Here is a 21,492-nt window from a genome sequence, read left to right as displayed (position 1 = left end):
GTCTGATTAATTTTATGTCATGCAGTCTATAAATGTGGTTATCCAGATAGATTCACATCCAGAAACATTTCCTAACCAACTAACAGGCATAGGAGATGAAAGCAACTGGCAGAGCTTGTTGCCTCTCCTCTACCTGCTGAACACATTCAAGCAGAGGGCCCTTGCAACAATCTGTGTGTAATTTCTACTAAGTTATAGAAGGCAAAGTGATATCAATGTAGATCAACTACTATTAAAATAGGACTTTCCTACTATGAAATAGTTGCATAATATTAAAGGTTACTTTTCAGTGACCAAGGTCCTTACAGTATTCCACATTAAAGTCACCAAAGTATGAGCACCCACTGAGTGAACCATGAAGCAGAACACTGTTAGGCTTGCAACTAGAAGGAGTGGGCCCAAAGAAACTTGACCTTCCAGGCAGTTACATTTTACCTGGCTATGCAGTCAATGGGACAGATTGACTAGCAAGTTTTTAAAATGCCTTCTAATGGCAGAAAGCTTTAGGGGTATTTGTGAGTAGGACATCCTTTTATAATAAGCTAGTTACAGAACTAGATTGCCTGTATTAACTAAGGAGGCAATCACAGAGTGGGAGGTGAGACAGTGCACAGCCAAAATGGCAGGACCCTATTTCCCCTCCCCTTTTGATTTTAATCCTTACCTGATCCCCTCACAAACATTAACATCTCTCTTTCCTATTGAAATTTGCTCAGTACAGGGGTTTTATGTAAGACACTGAAAGCTGAGACTACGTAATAACCTGCCATTTCTTCCAGGGACATTTGCATTTTAAAAGATACTGAAGCATGTAAAGGAAAGGAAAAAAAAACCTTGTCACATAAAGAAAATGAATGAATAATAAAGATTGATTTGCTACATCACCTTTCCAGCGCTTTCATCACCCATGGCCAAGGAGGCAATTAGAACGGGGCTTGGGAAATGGTCTTGTCAGTCCTTGCCAGTGTAGGTTGGTTGCTTACCATAAGCAAAGGGATAATCACGAATCCTATGCTGATGATTAATGCCAGTACACTCTGTTATATGTAAAACTTTTACACCAATGCGCAGTCATACTAACATTACTGTTAAAATTATTACTTCATTCCTTCTACATTCTCCTTAGATTTGGATTCTCAGATAGGCTACAGACTTGCTACCAAACCAAAACAAATTATCTGAAATGAAAGCAATCTAGTAAGACTGACTGAGCTGGTCTGAAAGCATACATTAATTGTCCCTGGAAAATGAATCATCATTCAGTGTTTGCCCTATACATGTTGAAATTCTAGCCCCTGGATATACTTGAGCTACTCCCAAGTTTTACAGTGATTGTGTATCTTCCCTTCAGTAAAGGTTATTACAGCTCAGCATCTGGCCAAATTCATTTGGTTGAGATCTCCACCATGCTAGGCATGTGCCAAAACTGTCCTGCTGATAGATGCACCCAGGAGACTTGACTCAAACATTATGTATCTAGATGTACTCTCTTGTCTGGATATACCCTTGATACAGAGATCAATATCCTGCCCCAATCCCGAGATAGACCCTGGCAGTATTAATTGGCTTCAGCTTAATAACTAAGCTGCTATTTAAAAATTCCTGACCAGCATTTATTGTCTACAGATGAACATATCAATCAAAAGCTCCACACAAGCCCTGAAAAAAATCAAAACACAAAGCACACAAGAATTGCAGTGGCTGGTCTTCATTCAAAAGGCAAACTAGGATTGGAGACACTGGTAGCAAGTCTCGTCCCCAGAAATGGCACCAGAGGGAAAAATATGTTTTCAGACAAACACAGCAAAATATCAAGCTTCCATTGTTTGTAGTCAGCAAAAAGTCTCACCAGTCTCTAGGTGAATCATAATTGTAAATTTCTTGTGTCCAACTTGCAGTCCCTCATGTGTAGTTCAACTCGGCCTAAAGTTTTCCCAATAAATCCACCCTAATGGCTTCGTTTTCACTTCCTGACTTGTAACTGCACTACACACTTGCCATATCTGGTCCCATGGTCTCCTCTACTACTACAACAGAAACTACAGGTTACTTTGTCTACAAATAAGTACCGATGCTTGCACATGAATATTCATTTACCAATACTCATAAAACTATCAATAATAGTAAGTGGAAACAACCCAAATCCCATCAACTACAGACCAGCATAATCATACAATGGAATACTTATGCAGTGCTAAGAAAAGATGAAGTGTGCTAATGCATGCTATTACATGCATGTCCTTTTCCATCATGCCAAGTCAAAGAAACTAGTCACAGATGACCCCTGTGTTGCAAATATTCCATTTGTACAAAAGGTCTAGAGTAAGCAGATCCATAGAGACTGACGTGAGATGAGTGTCTATGGTTTGGCATACAGGGGGATTCCAGAATAAATGAAAAATGCCTGGGGGATAAGAAAACATCCTGAAATTTTGCAATGATGGTTGCACTATGAAATAGTGATACCCTACTGTTACTAATAACAATAAATAAAAAATAAAATAAACCTAGTTTATTGCATACTATATGAATTATTTTCATAAAGCTCTTATGCACAAGTTCTAGATTTATGTATCATTTCTCATGGCACAAAGACAGTTATCCATTGAGGATAACAAGCTAAAAGACTTTTCCACTCTTGAGGAGCCAAGCTTTAGCCCATGAACATAAAAGACAGATGGCAAGCACATGCCTACAGAATTATCTATACAAATACTTAACACTTGTATTTTCACACGATGAGACAGAAAAGTGCCAAACTCAAGAAATGCTCAAGCCTGGCTTAACCTCAGCAACTTGCATGTTTGCAGTCTAATGCAAAATATCACAACATGAACAGGCACACTAAGGGAACTGGGAAAAGCATACCACCAGCAGACCTGAAAAAGGAGAATAGCTGAAAAAAAAATCACTCAAAAACCCATCAAATAGCAGGAAAACTCCATGTAACTTATGCAACGCATTTATGCACCAAACTATATGAAAATAAAGACACCAAGGTACTCTAATCAGACTCAGAGAATCATACATTCTAGTGCAGGGTTTGGGAATCTTTTTTCTGCCAAGGACTACTTACATATTTATAACACCATTTATGGGTCACACAAAATTATGAACTTTTGTTTTTAGATGATATAACTATTCATTGAAAGACATGAACAAATATACCAAAATTATTTTTTTATTTATGAACTGTTGAGACCACCTTAGGATGCCTTAGCAGGGACAGACCAAATATTTTACAGGCTAGATGTTGCCCACACCTGCTCTAGAGTGTAGGCTAGTTTTCGGTTCTTCCATGAGAAAAAAAAAATGAATTCAGAACACCTGAGATTCATGCTCACTGCTACAGCTAAAAATAAAGGCTACTATATAAAAGATATCGGCCTTTATAGATGATCACCTTCATTTGTTGGGAAATTATAGGAAAAGGAAGACATGGTTTAACACATGATCTATAGTTAGAGCACAGTAACCCAAACTCTCGAGACACAAGAAAAGCTTATCTTTTCCTTATTTAGACAATAAAAAATGAAATGCAACAGCAAGGTCCTGTCATCTGCAGAAGCCATCCATTTAAATAAGGGAAACGCACTTGTCCGCTCCTGGAGAACTGGGCATCCTCAAGTATAACAGGGAATCTTTTGTCATCTTCCTGTATTCATTTTCTTCCCAGGAGAAAACCCTCTTGTTGGGCTGCTATCTCCTCTAAGACCAGTTACCCTCAACTCATCACTCTCACTCCAGACTTCTCAAACTCCATGCCAGAAGGCAGCACAGTGCATAGGTCAGCACCTGTGGCCCTAGTATATCATGGGTGCTGCTTCATGTCCATTCTGTTCCACTTTTGATCTAGTCCCTTGCTAGCAGCCATGGAAAACAGTGGAAAATGGTCCAAGTCCCTGGGCCCCTTCCACTCCGGTGGGAGACTTGGAAGAATCGTGTGGTTGTGGCCCTGTTTGGCCCACGGCTGGCCATTTGTGGTCATCTGAGTGACCCAGAGGATGAAGATGGATTTCTCTGGAACGCTTTCAAAGTAAATAAATCTCAAGGAAAAAAAAAAAAAACTCCACAGCTGTCTTTTCAACATTTTTCTAGAAATCACCCTCTAAAATTTCAATGTGAAGAAAGTGATGTTTCCTAAAGTAACATTACACAGGACCATACACTATCGACCTGTCAATTTAAAATTTGTATTTTCAACCTTTAAATTTGTACCTGGAGGGCCTGGCATGATAGCGTAGTGGTTAAAGTCCTCGCTTTGAATGCACCAGGATCCCATATGTGCACTGGTTCTAATCCCGCTTCCCATCCAGCTCCCTGCCCATGGCCTGGGAAAGCAGTCGAGGATGGCCCAAAGCTTTGGGATCCTGCACCCATATGGGAGACCTGGAAAAAGCTCCTGGCTCCTGGCTTCGGATTGGCTCAGCGGCCACTTGGGAAGTGAATCATTGGACGGAAGATCTTTCTGTCTCTCCTTCTCTCTGTGTGTCTGCCTTTCCAATAATAAATAAATCTTTTTTAAAAAATTACACCTACAATCCCTAGTATAAGATTAAAAAAAAAAGAGTTACCATTAGAGAAATTCCTCAAGCAACAACTAGCCTTTCCAACCTAAGTACTTAAAAAGATTCAACAGGAATTATCATAGGTAAAAAAAAAAAAGTTGCTCTCTGTGGTAAACATGCTTCAAAGTTTAGCCTGTTAATAACTCCATATCACAACTCAATTGTGGCATGTTACTTGGGAGAAATTTTTCTTGGTGGTTTAACTGAATGGCCAGATTATTCTGTGGGATATTCCACAAACATATTATGATGCATTTTCTATGGGGCTATGGCATGATTTAATACTCCAACTTTGGATTTTCTTAACTAAATCATTCTGACCTCCAAGTCTAACAGAACAACACTTTCACTACTACAGCATGCCAAAAACTACTTTCCCAAGAAAAACTCAGACTTCAACTGCAGGCATTAATTGTAGCTCCTTCTTCTGATATCTCCACAAAGAAAATGGCTAGGTTTTGGGCCTGCCTCGGTAGCATAGCGGCTAAAGTTTTCACTTTGAACACACTGGGATCCCATATGGGTGCCAGTTCTAATCCCGGCCGACCTGCTTCCCATCCAGCTCCCTGCTTGCAGCCTGGGAAAACAGTCGAGGATGGCCCAAAGCCTTGGGTCTCTGCACCCAGGTGGGAGACCCAGAAGATGATCCTGATTCCTGGCTTTTGATCGGCTCAGCTCCGGCCATTACAACTGCTTAGGGAGTGAACCATCGGACAGAAGATCTTCCTCTCTGTCTCTCCTCCTCTCTGTATATCTGACTTTCCAAATAAAAATAAATCTTTAAGGAAAAAAAAAAAAAGAAAATGGCTAGGTTTTTCAATAGCCACAAGAAGAAAGCTAACCACACTATCATTTTGACATTCTTCACATTGAAATTCACAGTTTAGTATTTTCTTTACATTTGCGTACCCAAGTGTGTTCTACATAATACCACAATTGGGCTCGAGGTCATTTCCAAGCAACATGGGAGTTAACAAAGCTAATCAAGTTTCTCTTCGAGCAAGCTCAGCGCTGTTTAATCCCATCTTTCTAATACAAGTTTACCTGTCCCCAGAATCATCTTTCCCAGATGATCAACAAGGCATCGGTCAGAGCACATTTTGGGCAACAGTGGCCTTTACCTTTGAACAACTGTTGCCATGTCTTAGATCTCCAATACTAAGCTTGCCACACATATCACAAGCTACTAGAAAAAGCCACATTACCATTTCCCTTGGTTTTTGTTATTAAAATGATAGTAAAGACTCTAGCCAACATGCCAAACCTAACACTGGTTTGGTGTTTAGGAAAGCTCGAGTTGGAATCCAACTTTGTTTCAGGCAAGCTTTATGAAACACATTTCACATTCTGTACCAAAGAGTCTGGAAGAAATGGCCTTATCCTTCACAGTTGTTATACAGCTTAACTGGGATTTTTCCCTCTGCTCAGCTCCTGTTCCACGGCAAGCACTCAAACGATGCCGATTTGTCCTTGTCGTTGCTCTCATGTGGAGCTAGGAATAGCATGCTGTTTCCTTGGGATGTCGCCTACTTCTTTCATTCACCATTAAGAGATGAATTGTGATGTTTCCTCCTATCTCTCTGGCTACAGGGAAGCTCAGGCCAAACCCAAAGCCCCACCAGCCTAATCCCTACTCTGTTCAGAGACCCCTATTGACACTACAGGCACTTAGTGCAATGGCTTTTCTTTTTTTATCCTTTTCATACACATGTACAATTATAGCAAATTTCCATTTGAATGTCCTTGAGCAAACAGAACTTCATATGCCTGACAAGCACTTCTATCTTCTGACCATTTGCAAACCAGTGGCTTTTGTGTGTACACTATTCTTTGTTTGCTTTTAATTTATCATTCCTCAGTTTCTCAAATTTAAAAATGCTCTCCATCTCTCCATTCTTCCCTTTCCCTGCTCCCCTGGAACTATTCATCTACTGATATTTCACCTTCCCCAACCTGTCTGTACTTGCCTAAAAATCCTTAGTTCACAATCTGGTCACCTTTCAAGAGATTGTTCCATGGTACTTCTAAAATTGTGTATGCCTTTAGCTACCTGCCTACAATTATTTTTATCTTCCCACTTATTTCGCTGTCGGATAAAGCATACATTTTTTAATGGCAAGTACAAACTTCCTTAATAGTATTCCTAACCAGCCATTCTGCTGCCCTCTTACTCTTCTCTTCTTCCCATGCTGCACACTATTCATTACTCCATCAGTCTATAAAATGTATTCCTTTCCCCTCTTGGCCTGGAAAACTCCTCTGCGGGCTTCAACCTTTAACTCATTTGTGAAGGTCTCCACGCTCCATTTTTCTCTGTGCTAACTGAGCTATAGCTCCTTGTTTAGATTTTAAGGCTATTTATTGAACTATTTAATCTTAAGTTCCATGAGAGTAAACATATAGTCTCTCTCTCTCTCTCTTTTTATAACAAACCCATTAAGCATTCAGCAACTGTTTACAGAAATGAACATCCTCAGGAATGGGATGTAATTCAACAGGCTGACAACCACAATCATTTCAATTGTTTTGGAGTGGTGTTTTGGGGTAATGAAAGCCAAAAGGGGGTGGGGGGCCCTCATGGAGAACCTAAAGAGGAAACAGAACTCTACCAAAGTCAGCTTGGATCCAGCCTGCGCAGGGAGACAGCAGCTGTACCTTTAAGATGGGAATAGTCTAATCACCAGAGTTCTTCATGTTGTATAGAAGGAGAAGGAGAGGGAGGGAGGGAGAGAGAGACAGAGACACAGAGAGAAAGAGTATGTTCAGATAGGCTAGATGGAGCAATCAATGGTCACTCCTTTCCTGGCTGCATTGAGCTCAGATGGTTGACCCAATTTGTGTGTGTGTGTGTGTGTGTGTGTGTGTGTGTGTGTGTGTGTGTGTGTGTGTGTGTGTGTGTGTGTGTGTGTGTGTGTGTGTGTGTGTGTGTGTGTGTGTGTGTGTGTGTGTGTGTGTGTGTGTGTGTGTGTGTGTGTGTGTGTGTGTGTCCTTTAGCTCTTTTGCATCCCCACAACACCTGAGCTGACTCCTATATTGCAGTCACTCCCGCGAGCAGATCTGCGGCTGCATACCCTGGGAGACAGCAGGGACAGACACAGGAGTTGGGTCCCTGCCATGCCTTGTGCGAGAGCTACACTGACTTCCTGCCTTCCAGCGTTGGCCTGGTCCAGCCCTGGTTTTGTGAGCACTTGGAGAAAGAACGCTCAGAAGGAATTTCTCTGTGGTTTTGCATCTCAAATACTTGTAAAAGTTAAATACGTCACAAAAAAATCTCAAGAATGTTTTTTCTTTTGCTTAATTTCATTAAATGTCTCATATCACACTTACTCTCCAAGTTTTTTCTAAAGTTGCAATAGTCATGGAAGTTTCAATTCCACATCTTACCATTCATTCTATTAGCTTCCTCTCTTTCCTTACACTTGATTCCTTACTACCACTTTTCCTTCAGAGTTGATCCTTCATCTACTCCATGCACACCTCCTCCTAGCCTGCTCTGGGAAAATGCTCCTTGCTTTCTCAACCTCTTCTCCCCGGGAATTCTGGCACAGTTCCTGCAGCATACGGGAAGTAATTGTGAATTTTTAAGTAAAAAGGGAACACGAGAGTACATACTGCATGTGGGAGCAGAGTTGTGGCATAGACGGTTGTTCATTCATCACCTATGACACTAACATACCACATCTGAGTGCTGGTTGAAGTCCTGTCTGCCTTGCTCCCAACCCGTCTCCCTCCTAATGTGCCTGAGAAAGCAGATGGTTCAAGTAGTTGATCCTCTGTTACCCATATGGGAAAACCAGATGGAGTTTCAGCCCCAGCCACTGCTGGCATTTGGGGAATGAACCAATACATGGAAGATCTCTGTCTCTCATTCTGTCACTCTAACATTCAAAAATCTTTTTTTTTCCCAAAAAGTGAACACTACACAGTATTATGTGAAATAATTCCAACAACCAGATAACATTTACAAATTTGCACATACAGAGACTTTCTTCGGGATACACAAAACCCAGTAAAGGTACTACTACCACTTAAATTTGGCAACACCATGGCCACACACCAAGGCTGGAATATACTCATTTCTATCTCTATGCCTTTTTGGACCCTTCGGATTTTGTAAAACATGCGTATTGTTTTCTCTTTAAAAACAAATAAACATTTTACTGTTCCCATTTTCCAGATCCCTATCAAATATAATCTTCTCCTTCTGCTGCCTGTTTCCTGTTTAGATAAATTCGCTCTTTCAGTCTCAACTACTTCTGCAAGCTGGTGAGTCACAGACCCAACATCTTCAGCCCACTCCTCTCCTGCCAGCTTCAAAGCTCCCTCTCACACACTGACAGACATTTACACAGAGGGAATGTCACCAGACCCTCAGTCCAAACTCTCTTGTACCCCATTCATCATCTTCCAGCTATACAACCCATGAGAATGGACCCCCTAAGGACCACTGAATTAAAGGACAGCTTTACTGCTGTGCCTTATGGATGGTCAGTCCCAGCTGCAAACAACTGTCTCCTTACTGAAAACCTTCCCTCTTCAAGACTTTTAGAACAACCAAATCAAACAGCTCTGCCCTTCCTCTGAAATTTATTCAAATTTAGCCTCTCTCCTTCATTTCTATCACTTAAGACCATAACCATCTCTTTCTCAGACTCTATGCAACTCCCTACCTGACTTCCTTGTTATTGTTTTTTTCAAATTCACCCTCACTGCAGCCTGCTGGATAGGGCTGCAATAACCACCAGTGAATGCCGGGACTGGAGACAAGCCATGTCAGGCTGGACAGAGCACCCACCAGTGGCCATAAGATCTGGAGCAGGGAGCTGGTCTGACAGGAGACTCCCCTCTTAACCCATGGTTCCCACTTGGGGGGGGGCAGTGTGTAAGTCAATACCAGGAGGCAGCCCAGCAAAGACCAGTCTGCAGTACATGCTGGCAGGCATAACAGTCAGGACACAGTGCAGACCAGATCAGGTTGGGCCACAACACCCACCAGTTCACATGAGGGCTGGGACTGGGAGCTGACCGTGCTAAGCTATGCTGCAGCATCCACTGGTGAATGCTGAGGCAAGGTGATTCATTGCCAGATTGGGCCACAATACCCACTGCCATACCGAAGACCCAGGGCTAGGGGTGAGTCTGGTAGGGGAACTTTCTGGATTCCCCTGCTGGACTACTGCTCCTACTGGTGAGCATAAGAGCTAGGACTAGGGGCAGACTGGGCTGCAATGCCCGTTGGCCTGCGAGCTGGGTTTGGGAGACAGCAGGGTTAGATTAAGCCACTTTATCTGCTGGCCCATGCAAAAGCCAGAATAAGTGTAGGCCAGCTAGGCTGCGCCACAGCATCTAGCAAGTGCTGAGATTGGACACAACTCATGTCAGACTGGAACCACAGTAGCCCCTGGCAAGTTCAAGATCTGGGTCTAGGAGTGGGACTGCTAGAGGAACCCTGGGCACTCCCCTGCTGGGCTACCGCTCCTTTTCATGAGCATGAGTGCCAGGGCTGGGAGAGGCAGGCTAGGCTGGACAAGGTGATCGCATCCCTTGGGATTCATGCGTGCTGGGTCTGGCACTGGGTCGGACTAAGCTAAGTCGCAGCATCCACAGTTATGTACAATATCCTGATGAGATGCATGACGGGCTGGACTAGACTGCTACACATGCAGGAACTGGGGCTGGGGGTGGGCTGGTGCCTTATGGATACTCAGACCTGACTAGGTTGCAGTTCCAGCTGGTATATGTGTGAGCTGGGTTGTACTGTTGTAGGCTTCAGCATCCATCAGTTTGCATGGGATATGGGGCTGGGGGCAGAACTGACCAGGCAGTACATTCACCGGTATGTGCATAGGCAGATGCAGACAACAGACTGAACAGTACTCCATGCTAGCTGGTACACACATGTATCTAGAGTCACCCCAAGCTAGGGTTCCTACAGGACTGCCCAACTAATCTGCTGAACTCAAACTCGGGTCACGGGAAAATCACAGGATATGTGGCCTGACCTTGGAGTGCATGTATTGGGACTGGGCCTCCTCAGTTGCTGATATCTGTGCAGAGAACAGCACAGGGTACATGACAGCCAGCTCATCTAGGCCAGCACAGGACATCAAGTGCTTACGAGGATAGAAAGCAGAACAGGTTGAACCACTTTCCTGTCCAAGCTTTGCAGCAAAAGTGTCTAGGTCTATGGATGCACACTGAGGTAGACTTCATCAGCTAACAAACCTCAAGGAGATTTTTTCAACACCAGTGCAATGAAGCCAATGAAATCTCTATACTATCAAAACCACTCAAGCCAATACCCTCAGAAGACTCTTTCCAACATCAGGGTATCTAAGATGACATCAAATGGACAGTTCCCCATCCCCAGGTGCTGATGCAGTTTGACAGCAAGGAGCAAGACCCATCCTCACACCCCGCCCCTGCCCCCCCGCCCTCCCCTGCAAATATAGCAGAAAAGGAAATTGGAAACATTTGTTCCATTCTTCTTCCTGCATGCCTCAACTCCCCCCACCCTTTGCAGTCCACATGGCCATACATCCTTTTCAATTATGTAAACAACAAAATATATATATTTTTAAAAGAAGTCGTCCTCCACACAGCTGTGTGCGGTCATCTGAGTTGCACATACAGGTAAGTAATTGACAGAAGTGTTACTGTCGGTGCCTAGTTGCCCAAGCTCCTGGAACAGATTCCTGCCCCAACAGAGCAGGGCTAAGCTCCTCAGCACAGCAGCAGGAACTTCCTCACCATCCTTGTCTCCCTGGCCAGCTTCATAGCCTCCCACAGACTTGCCTTATGAGACAGTAACACAAGTGTAGTTTCCCCAAATGTACTCTGCTATTTCTCATTCTGATACTGTTACTTGTGCATCTGTCACTGGGTATCTGAAGACACCAGGACATACCAAAATCTGTGCATGCTTAGACCCCTTATGTTAAATAATATGTTATCTGCAGTCTAACTTCTGCATATACTCCTGCCTACCTCAAATTATCTTTACACTATAATACCCAAAACATTGTAAATATTATTTCAATGATTGGCAAGTTATATATTGTTTTGGGGAATGATGACAAGACAAAAAGGTCTGTGCATGTCTGTTTTTTCCTTTTAAAAATGCTTTTCATCTACGGTTGGCTGAATCTATGGCTAGGGTATCAGTGGATGTGGAGGGTCAGGCATATTCATACCCCAGCTGCAACTGCCCAACCTTGACCCGCTTTAGCTTCCTTCCTGCTAGCTATTTTAGCTTTATTTGAGAGCCACACAAAGTCCTAATGGAAGAAATATAGGTTCTGACCTGAGGCTATCATTGCTAATTCCTCTACCAGAAGGAAAGTCATAAGACTATAGCAGGTGAAGGGGGATGGGATTATGATTTCCAGCTGTTTAATTCAGTGATATGATTCACTAATCAAGAATGTCTTTGATGATACTATTAATTACCTTGCATAACCACTGGAGGAAGGTAAAAAAGAAAAACCTCACGTTTAGACTGTAGAGTCTACCTGCCCAACTACAATGATGTGAACAGTACTCTGTAGCTACAAGAATCCAGAGGCCCTTATTGTTATACAACATCTAATACCAGCCTTAATTAACTGACTTTATGGTGATTTAGGTTAGCGTTTGCTTGCCTATTAGATTTGGAAACAATCTAATCAAATCGCCATGCAAGTAGTAGAATGACAATGAGTCTGTCTCTTGTAACTAGCTTTTCATTGCCAGGTTCTTACCTTCAATTGCAGAGCAGGTCTTGATTCCTTTAGCAGTGCCACAGAATAAAACTTCAGCATTTAAACAAAGTCAACAGACTACAGTCTTTAAGCCACACAGGAAAAAATAAATAAACCTTTCCTTTTCAACACTAAGGATATGCAATGGTCAGGACTCTCAACGTCTCTAACAAGATCAGATGCTGCAGAAATACCAATGGTTATGACAGAGAGAATGGAGTATTATGGAGAAGTGAAATAAACATTCATCAACAATCCAGATGCCTGTTTAACATCTGCTCAGAACTTTAGCCTAATCTTTGTGGCATAAAACATCATTCAGAAGCCAATAATAGGGAGAAAAAAACCTACTGCCTGAGATTTGAAAAATTAATCTTTCCCATTCTAAACTTAAGACGAAACAATGCTTGGTGCTAATCTGTAAAGAGCAGTATCCTGAAAAGTGAGCCATAAAAACTCTTTGAAAAGCTTTTCTCTATGACACTGGGTCTGTAAAATAATTTTAGTCAAAAGTGCATTCATGTGTGTTATGACTGAAATACACTGAGCTTCATTTAATTTCATTTATTCATGTATTCAAATATTTATTGAATGCTATGTGTAGCAATTCAGGAAAACGGAATTGTACAGACAGAGATAAGATACCCCAGGGATCCCTCTCAAACAGCCACCTTCAGCTGTCCAATGGGATCATGGTGAGGAGTGAAGAAGAATACTTATCAAAATTCAGCAACATATCTACTCAGGAATGAAGTCTCCACACTCTCTCCCTGGCTAACTGGTATTTGTCCATAACTCGTAACTGTGGAATAAAGGAACACAAAACACACATAGATTTGGCAAGTACACATCCAAAAGCCTTCAGATAATCTCAATTTTAAACATCCTGTCCCATTTGCTCTTCAATGTGCTTCTATCTGTCATTTATATAGCCCAATACTGACTTGGGAAAAAGCTAGTTTGGCAGGCACAGGCTCTAGAGAGCACCTAACGATTTCCTGGGTTTCTCAGGGTAAGGACCAAAAGGGGGGGTGGGGGTGGGAACCAGCCAATTAAGGGTTCTTAAGAAACATGGAACTCAAAGGTCATAAAGGCAAAGGAACCCTCTGAAGTGTCCTGGGAATAAGTGCAAGCCAGCACAAGCACACCAGCCGGGCTTGGCCAGGGAACAAACTGTGGCAATTCCATGGGTTTTCGCAGGAGGTGAAAATGTGAGTAAAGATGAGATCTACACTCATGATGAGCTTTCTCTCTCTCTTTCTCTTTCTCAAAAGATGTATTTATTTAAAAGGCAGAGTAAGAAAGAGAGGCAGACAGAAATCTTCCATTCAATGTTCACTCCTAAAATGGCCACCACCAGGCAGAAACCAAGAGCCAAGATCTCCAACTGAGTCTCCTACCTGGGTGATGGCATCCAACCACTCAGGCTATTATCTACTACCTTCCCAGGTGACTTAGCAGGAAGCTGAATGTGAAGTGGAGCAGCTAGAACTCAAATGCCTGCTCCAGTATGGGATGTCTGCATTGTAAGTGGCAACTTTAACTCACTGCACCATAATGCCAGCCCCTTGACCGTTTCTAGAAGCACAAGATAACTTTTAGAAAGACTCGCATCAACATGAGATTTCACATTTTTAGATCCTTAAGTAGACCCCATGTGATTTCTTTTTTCCAGAAAACAAATCCTCCTATTCTTAAGGTATCCTTCAGGCCCAATTGCTATTACTGTACCACAAGAACATACACTGAGGTTTATTCAAGGATGCTCACATCCTTCTGAAATAGCCCACACACTAAGACACATTCTGTGGAATATGTCACAATGCCACATAAATAATATTTACATAAAGTGATTCTCTTTAAAAATAAAGAAAACTTGTCCAAGACAGAGGTAGATACTTTAACCCAGAAAAAAAAAAAAAACCTGGATTTGAAGTAAATTCTACTATTGGTTGGCTGTGGAGAATGGAACAAACTATTGAAACTTCTCAGAGACTGCATTTTCTCATTCACAGAGACTAACCTCTTATTTCACACAGAGCTTTTAGGAAGATTAAATGACCTAAAATATATTACAGTGCTTTGAGAAGAATGAAATGATATACAAATGATGGATACCACTACTCTGTCAATTCTCTTTGAGCTGCTCGCCATGGAATGCAGGAGAGTGTGCGAACAGCCACCACAACATATCTCTTCAGCAAGGAACTAGAACACCAAACATTAGGCACTGCAAAAGCGTATCTATTCCCCGATCACATCAAATTCGATTTACACTGCCAATCCCAATTTTTGCTTCCTCTTTGACCCCTATGATGATGAAAGATTTCACACAGTGATTGTCAATAATGTTAAGGAGAATGTCTTCATCTGCCACAATCTTCATTCTCAACAATCTGACAAATAAGACCCAAAATAGTTTCTACTAAAACAACAACAACAAAAAAAATCCAATTTTACCTCCTGGATGGTACTCGTACGATAGCCCTGTTGCATTCTCAAGTTTTCGCCTGCCATTTTATGAAATCCCATATACTTTTCTTACTGTGCTGGGTACTACAGGTGACCTCTGAAGGTAACATTAAGGCAGCCCTTGCCCCAAAGGCACCCACTATCTCATTACAGGGAGACACTGGTAATACCTGACAAAAAAGCAAAAACTGTCCTTGAGGAGTTTTCTGGAAAAACAAAAACAAGACAAAACTTACAAAGTGTTTCAGGACTACAAGGAAAAGTTAGATCACTCCCAGCTGCAGGAAATCTGAGGAGAGGGAGGATGGTGGGGAGTGCAGGCAAAGCTTTTCTGAGTCAGGGGGATGGGCAGAACTCCTCTGCCCTACAAGGCAGTCAAGGGCTTTGGGGGCAGCTAAGCTGAGATGCAAGCTTGAACTTGGCCCAGCAAGTGGGCAAGAACAGGATGTACTCAGAAATGCAACCCACAAAAGCATTGCCAGAACACAGGGCATACAAAGGAAGATGAAGCTGAAAAGCAGGTTAAGACAAATATGTAGAAAGTTTTGAACATTCAGCTAAGAGGCAAGGCTTGCTTTTTCTCTTTTTCACTTTTGTCTCCCTCCCCCACCAAACCACTTCATTTATTTATTTTCCTAAATGTACAAATACGATGATGGCAGAATGCCACTGAGGTACTTGGTCCTTAAACATGTGCAACTAGAGCGAGTCTGCAGGATTCACTGGAGGGGTGGCAAAAAGACACAGGGGAGCTAAGCAGGCGTGGCCATAGGTCAGATGTCTGAAGAGTAAGAAGGCAGGCAGTGGCAGCATACAGGACTGCATGACCAGCAGTTTGCTTTTTCATCTGGAGGTGACACTCTCCCTGAGGGTGCCAATTCTCAGACACATTGTGTTGCCTTGATTAGGAGAACTCGGTGCCTTGGGCTACACCAAAGAGATGAAAGCACTGAAGTGCAATAAATTTGAGCAATTTCTCCCTTAAAGATTTGCCTGGTGGCAAGTGTCTGAAGAAGGCACACTGTGGGAAGTGATCATTCGCAAAGGCTGTCTTCACGAAGGGGCCTGTGATGTAACAAACCTAATACAAAAGCAAAAATCCAATCATTTGCATTACCCTGGTGCCACAAACCATCACAGAGTTTTACATTTTTTATTTGTCCTCCGCAGTCTTTCTCAATTTTTGCAGCCTTTTTCCTTTGCTGCAATTTCTGCTACTTTTACGTGAATACCTTTTACAGGTTACGGCTAATAATCACAACTGTCTCACTAGCCTGTTGTGCTGGCGAGCCTAAGCAATGAACTCTACCTCTGAAGATGAAACACAACATAAAATACTTTGTTCTTGAATACATCCAAGTCAACAAGGCTACTTTTTAAAATGTCTGAGATAGTTGTAATATGGCCAAACACATATAAAAATCATATAATCATTCAGTACCCTGCTTTTCACTTAAATTCTCTTAATTATAAAACCAAAACCTCTAGAAGACATGCAACAAGTTAATTATCACCATCAGCATTAATTCCTTCACACCTAAAATATGAATTTTTAATCACACTATTGCATTCATTTTCTTCTTAAATTATCAAAAAGAGAATCTGCAAATGGAGCTAAACATATTATTTTAGAAAACAGTTACACATTAATGCCGAGTTGACTCCTGGCACTTTTCTATGTGTGCAAGGGGATGCACTCTGCATACCAATGACAAAGCTAGAAAGAAAACTCACCTGTTTTCTTCCTCAAGATCTGCTAGGATTCTCTCTAGCTCCCCTCTTTCCTCACTCTCTAAGGAAATCAAGATCTGGGCAGGACTACGAGGCTGGCTCAGGGGGGAGTCCTGGTTCAAACTTTGGCAGTAATGCTGGATTAACAAATGTTCATCATCTCTGGAAAATAAAATCAAAGGTTTTGGTTTTTTGCCCCGCTTATTTTGCTTTGAGGGTCAGGGACTCAAGTGTGTATTTGAAAATAGATACATTTATTTGTGCTTAACAATTAATTCGACCTTTCGTTCCTGCTTCCAAACACCTTTTGATACTGTCAAGGTTGTGGTATACCATTCTCCCGATGACAGTTCACAGTGCTACTTGCTCCAATTTTCAAATGAAACTAATTGACCTACTTCACATGGATAAAGGAAAGGCACAATTACCGACACACGGGGACTCTGGTGACAGTTTAGCCAACAATTAATATTAAAAGGCATATTAACGGCTATAAAATGCTTTTGCTACCACACTTGTCAAGATAATCTGCTCATTATCCCCACACTACTGTTTGACAATGATTAGGAAAAATAACCCTACAGCCATTAAAAATACCAGAGTAAATATTTTCTTAAATGGATAGCAATATACCTAATATGTGTTGTTTCAGAAAACTAATTTTTAACCTACAAAAGTCCTGGGAGCAGGGTGGTAATAATTATACTTCAGATAAATGCTGGTTTCATTCAACTGCTGCTTCGACAGAACAAAAATAAGGGACAAAAAGCCCGTAAGGTAACTGAATAAGAGAGAATATCTCTGTCCCCAGAGCAAGTCTTTAGGGACTCAGCTTGGGGAGAAAAGGTGGCAGAGGCCTTAAGAGCTTGGGAGGTAGCTGCAAGCTTTCTGGAAAAGTGGAGCTCTCAAATACACAGGAGAAATTACTTCGTGCAAGCTTTGCTCCACTCTGAGCAAAGTCTGTTTACCTCCAGGTTCTAAGAACTGCATTCTCTTCTTAGTGACAGGCCAAAGCTCTGAGTCTGATTACAAACATTAACAGGCTCCTCCTCTGTGACTACTTAAACTTGCACAAAATCACATATTAAGGCCAATGTCCTCCTGATCTATTTTATCTCTGTCTATCAAGCAACATAACTGGTTGAGAAGTGAAAAGTGGACTCAAAATAATTACAGATCATTATTAAAAGCAAATAATGAAGCAAAGTTACCCAGTCCACCAGTCCTGTTCCTACGGTACTGATTTTTACCATTGTACGTTGAGTCAAATATATCTTATTTTCTAAGTGTGCTCAACTCAATTTTGCTAGAGAATGAAACAAAAGCAGTTCTGCCACCCATCTAATTTATTATCCTGCTTCCCACATTCTGAAATTCTATTACGAGAACTTTTCACATTTCATTATAGCGTTAGTCGTAGGGAAGCTTTTCTTACTTATTCTTTGAGGCATTTTAATGAATGGCAACCACTGTCATTTGGACACAAACTGAATTTGAGTGTGCTGGAGCGTCTAAATATCAAAATCTGTGGGCCAAAGAAGCACATTATTCAAGCCATTTAAATCTAGTTGCTTCTTTGGTCACACAATTTCCTGTCCAAATATTTCAAATATTGAAACTCTCCTCCATGAGTGAAAAGGAGAACACATTACAGTTACATTTGGGGGGAAAAAGCTGTTACTCAGTTGTTAAACAACTAAGTCACACACAAATTCTGTATTATTATCTTCATCACCTTGATGTACCAATGAGGTTATCTAAGCTCATGTGCTCATCAATAACTGCTTATAATGAAATGCTACACTGATCAGCCTTTAAAGCAAGTCTTTCAGCCTGATCCCTATAAGGCCTCTTTTTGTATTTGAACATGGCTTTGGATTGTCACACCAACCACACGTGAAAAATTTATCATCTTCTGATGCTCTACATGAGATGGTGAGACATCCATAACTTACCGAACTAACAGCCTAACTGGGCTTTGACTAAGTTTATTCCAGCTACATTGCTGATTCCCTTGGAACAGCCTTCTGTCTTCCTTCACACCTGCTTCATAATCCGCTTTCTCTGTGTCAGGTCCTGGTGAGCACTTACATGGCTCCTGAGAATGTTCCTCTAGGCTCCATCCTGTGAACACTGCCCCTGCGCTACAGGGTCCCTCCACTGTTCCTCCAGAGCTGTGTTCTCTCTCGCTCTCAGCACTATTCCACCTGCTTCCTAAAGGTGGGCAGGGCTGGCTCACCACCCAACTAAGAAATTCACACCTGCTTTAGTACTCGCTCTTCTGGAAACCCTTCCCAGGACTTCCTGAATCCATTAACCTTGTGACTGAAGATGCTCCGTCACAAAAATCCAGTTCTCTGGAATTCTGAAGGAAAATGTCCAAGTGACTTACAGTATTGGAGGACCAACACTATACCATGATCTCATTTTCTCCATAACTGGAGAAAATACTAATTAGCCATCAGTTTAAAATTAACATTCTATCCCTTTACATATCTGGCAGGTTTGATCACAGACTAAGTATTTAATGTATTTGGGATTTCACAGTTTGTAATGATATGATGTCAAATAAGTTTAAATGAGACTAAGGTGAACTATTTTTGCTACTACACTAATGCCAGAATTTGGATGAGCTCATTCCTGCTAAATTAAAAAAAATTGAATGAATGGCTCCTTGAAAGATCAAATGAATATGATGCTATCTTCTGTATCTTGTGCTACCCTACCTCTAAATCCCTCATAGCAATTTCATTGTCAGGAACATTTTGTAAAAAGAGATGGGATACTTACATGCTCTCATTAGGAGAGATGCTATCATTTAGATAAGATCCATTGCTGTTTTCCATTTCTGCTAGCCTGATAAAAAACGTAAAAGCTCATTAAAACTTATGACTTCTTAGAATCTATTCAAGACCTAATCGAACATTCCTGAAAACTAAAAGGTAAATCATGGCAAGAGGAGAAAGGAATCCTTCAAATCAGAGAACGTGTGTGTTGGCTTAACCATTTGAGACAGGGTATAGAAGACCAGAGCTGGTCAGGAGCTTATTTTATGATATGATTTCTAAGGGAGGTTGCTATTTTGCTGCTGCTGTCCTGTTGTTTCCCCCACAAACTGATTGTCCTTGCACTGAACACAGGTCTTTGTCTTCAGGAGAAAAGCTTCCCTAACAACAAGTGCACTCTGTCCCTTCTGCTAGTCATTGTCTTTCAGCTTCATGCCGTCCCCTGATGACAAACTCCCCTAGCGACTGCTTTCCTTGACTGATAAGCATGCCCAGCAGTTAGCATAGTGATAAAGGACAGATTCCCAACAAGCTCTCTGAGTGTTCTGCTACCAAACATTACCTTTAAAAACCTTCATCTCAGACGATAATAGTCTTTCTCAAAGTGTAAAAACAAAACAAAGCAAAAACTTAACCAAACACTTACAGATTTAACAGGCATAATATATTTAACAATTAGTAATTCTGCTTTTAGGTATAAAAATTCTGTCAAACACAAAGTGGGGCTCGAAATGTCTGAGGAATCAGGAACATTAATCATTGTCTTCTTCGCAGTGCATCGCATAAAATAACCACACAAACAGAAAGCCGGTGCTTCATATTCTGCACATAACAATATTATTTCTTTATATACTAATGTCTACTCTAATGGTTTTCTAATAAGCAGGTTAGATGATTTGTAAGCCAATTCAGTAAATGTGTTCAGTATACAAAACATAACAAGGCTATAAGAAAGATTTAAAGGTCAGGGTTACGGAAGACTGTACTGCACTGACACTCTGGCTGGTGTCCAAAAATAACATGCAGTGGAAGGCATGCACGTTAGAGGGCAAGCTGATTAGTAAAAATCAGACAAGATTGGGGAAGAAAGAAAAAGATTTGTTTAATATTCTTATAGGTTAGCTTTCCTTGGTTAGTTATTTCAATCAATTATTGGCCTGGCATTCAACTAGTCTCATACCTGCTAGCATAATGTTCAATGCGTGAATGAGTATCATCGTGTGAAAGTTGAGGGGACGAAGCAGGCCTATAAGGCAGAAAATGTGATTAGTCATAGATACCATCCATTATTGGAGAAAAAACCCACCACACAGTTGTAATAGACATAGTCTAGAATGCTTTTATTCTAAGGAAAATGTACACATTGAGTTGTTCTTGTAGCTTAGGAATCAGCAGGATTTTAAATTCAGGTGAGAGCAATTTTGCAGGCTGATGCTTTTCAGAGAAGCCATACAGAGAGACCAAAAATTCCTCTGCAAAATTTGGCATATAGAAAAAGTTGGGGGAGATCAATTCTGTGTAGCATTTTGTTCTTTTCCCTTGTAATTTCTCACATCCTACAGTTCTCAAAGTATGTTGGTACTACGTGGTTTAAAACTTATAACAGTTTACACCAGGGCCATTTGTTAATAGCCTTTTTAATGAATGGAAACTAGATGTTTGGCATAGTACGTTTAGTTAAGGTCAATAATTTTAATTTGTAAGGGTGCTACTCCAGTTGAAGCCTGCTGAAGATTCCACGTATCAAGCTGCCTTGGTCTGCAATTTCTTAAACAGGGAATCCATCTACCAATTTAGCAGCAGAACTATACTGTGACTTTTCAGAATAAAACAGTGACTCAAGATTATATGGTGATGCTCTAAAACAGAATCATTAAACTCAACAGTGTGTTACAATGATCTAAAATAGTTCTATTTAGGGGTACCATGTACTAAAATGCAGAAGGGAAGACAAGAGGAGAGAATTAGAATGACTATTCTATAGACTTTTTCTAACAACCTATCTTTCCTCAGCTCCACAGACTACTGGTTTCATAGAGTTAAAATTTCTTCATTCTTTCATATCTGACTTATTAATCAGCCTTCAGCATTTATAGCATACTCTGCATTGACATGAGGAATTTTTTAAATTGTTATAAAAACCAGTTTGGCCTTATGCATTTTGCTTTCCTTGGAATAGGACAAGAAGTCGGCTGC

General features: G+C 41.2%; 1 protein-coding gene across 8 annotated transcripts in view; it reads right to left on the bottom strand.

Moving 5' to 3' along the window:
- The window catches only part of DMD (dystrophin), a 1,921,612-nt gene that overhangs the window by 35,461 nt on the left and 1,864,659 nt on the right, over nt 1–21,492 (bottom strand). For 7 of the 8 annotated variants that reach the window (XM_041000021.1, XM_041000029.1, XM_041000033.1 and 4 more), the window contains 3 exons: nt 20,477–20,542; nt 19,301–19,366; nt 16,514–16,672 (listed from right to left, as the gene is read on the bottom strand). The exons of the other annotated variant lie outside the window; for it this stretch is intronic. In XM_041000021.1, the coding sequence (XP_040855955.1) occupies nt 16,514–16,672; nt 19,301–19,366; nt 20,477–20,542 (291 nt within the window). The remainder of the gene's footprint in view (nt 1–16,513; nt 16,673–19,300; nt 19,367–20,476; nt 20,543–21,492) is intronic. 8 annotated transcript variants of the gene reach the window in all.

This window comes from Ochotona curzoniae, unplaced genomic scaffold, assembly GCF_017591425.1.
Source record: "Ochotona curzoniae isolate NIBS_2020 unplaced genomic scaffold, NIBS_Ocur_1.0 contig_1274, whole genome shotgun sequence".
Lineage (NCBI taxonomy): Eukaryota > Metazoa > Chordata > Mammalia > Lagomorpha > Ochotonidae > Ochotona > Ochotona curzoniae.
This window is presented reverse-complemented; position numbering and strand designations above follow the sequence as displayed.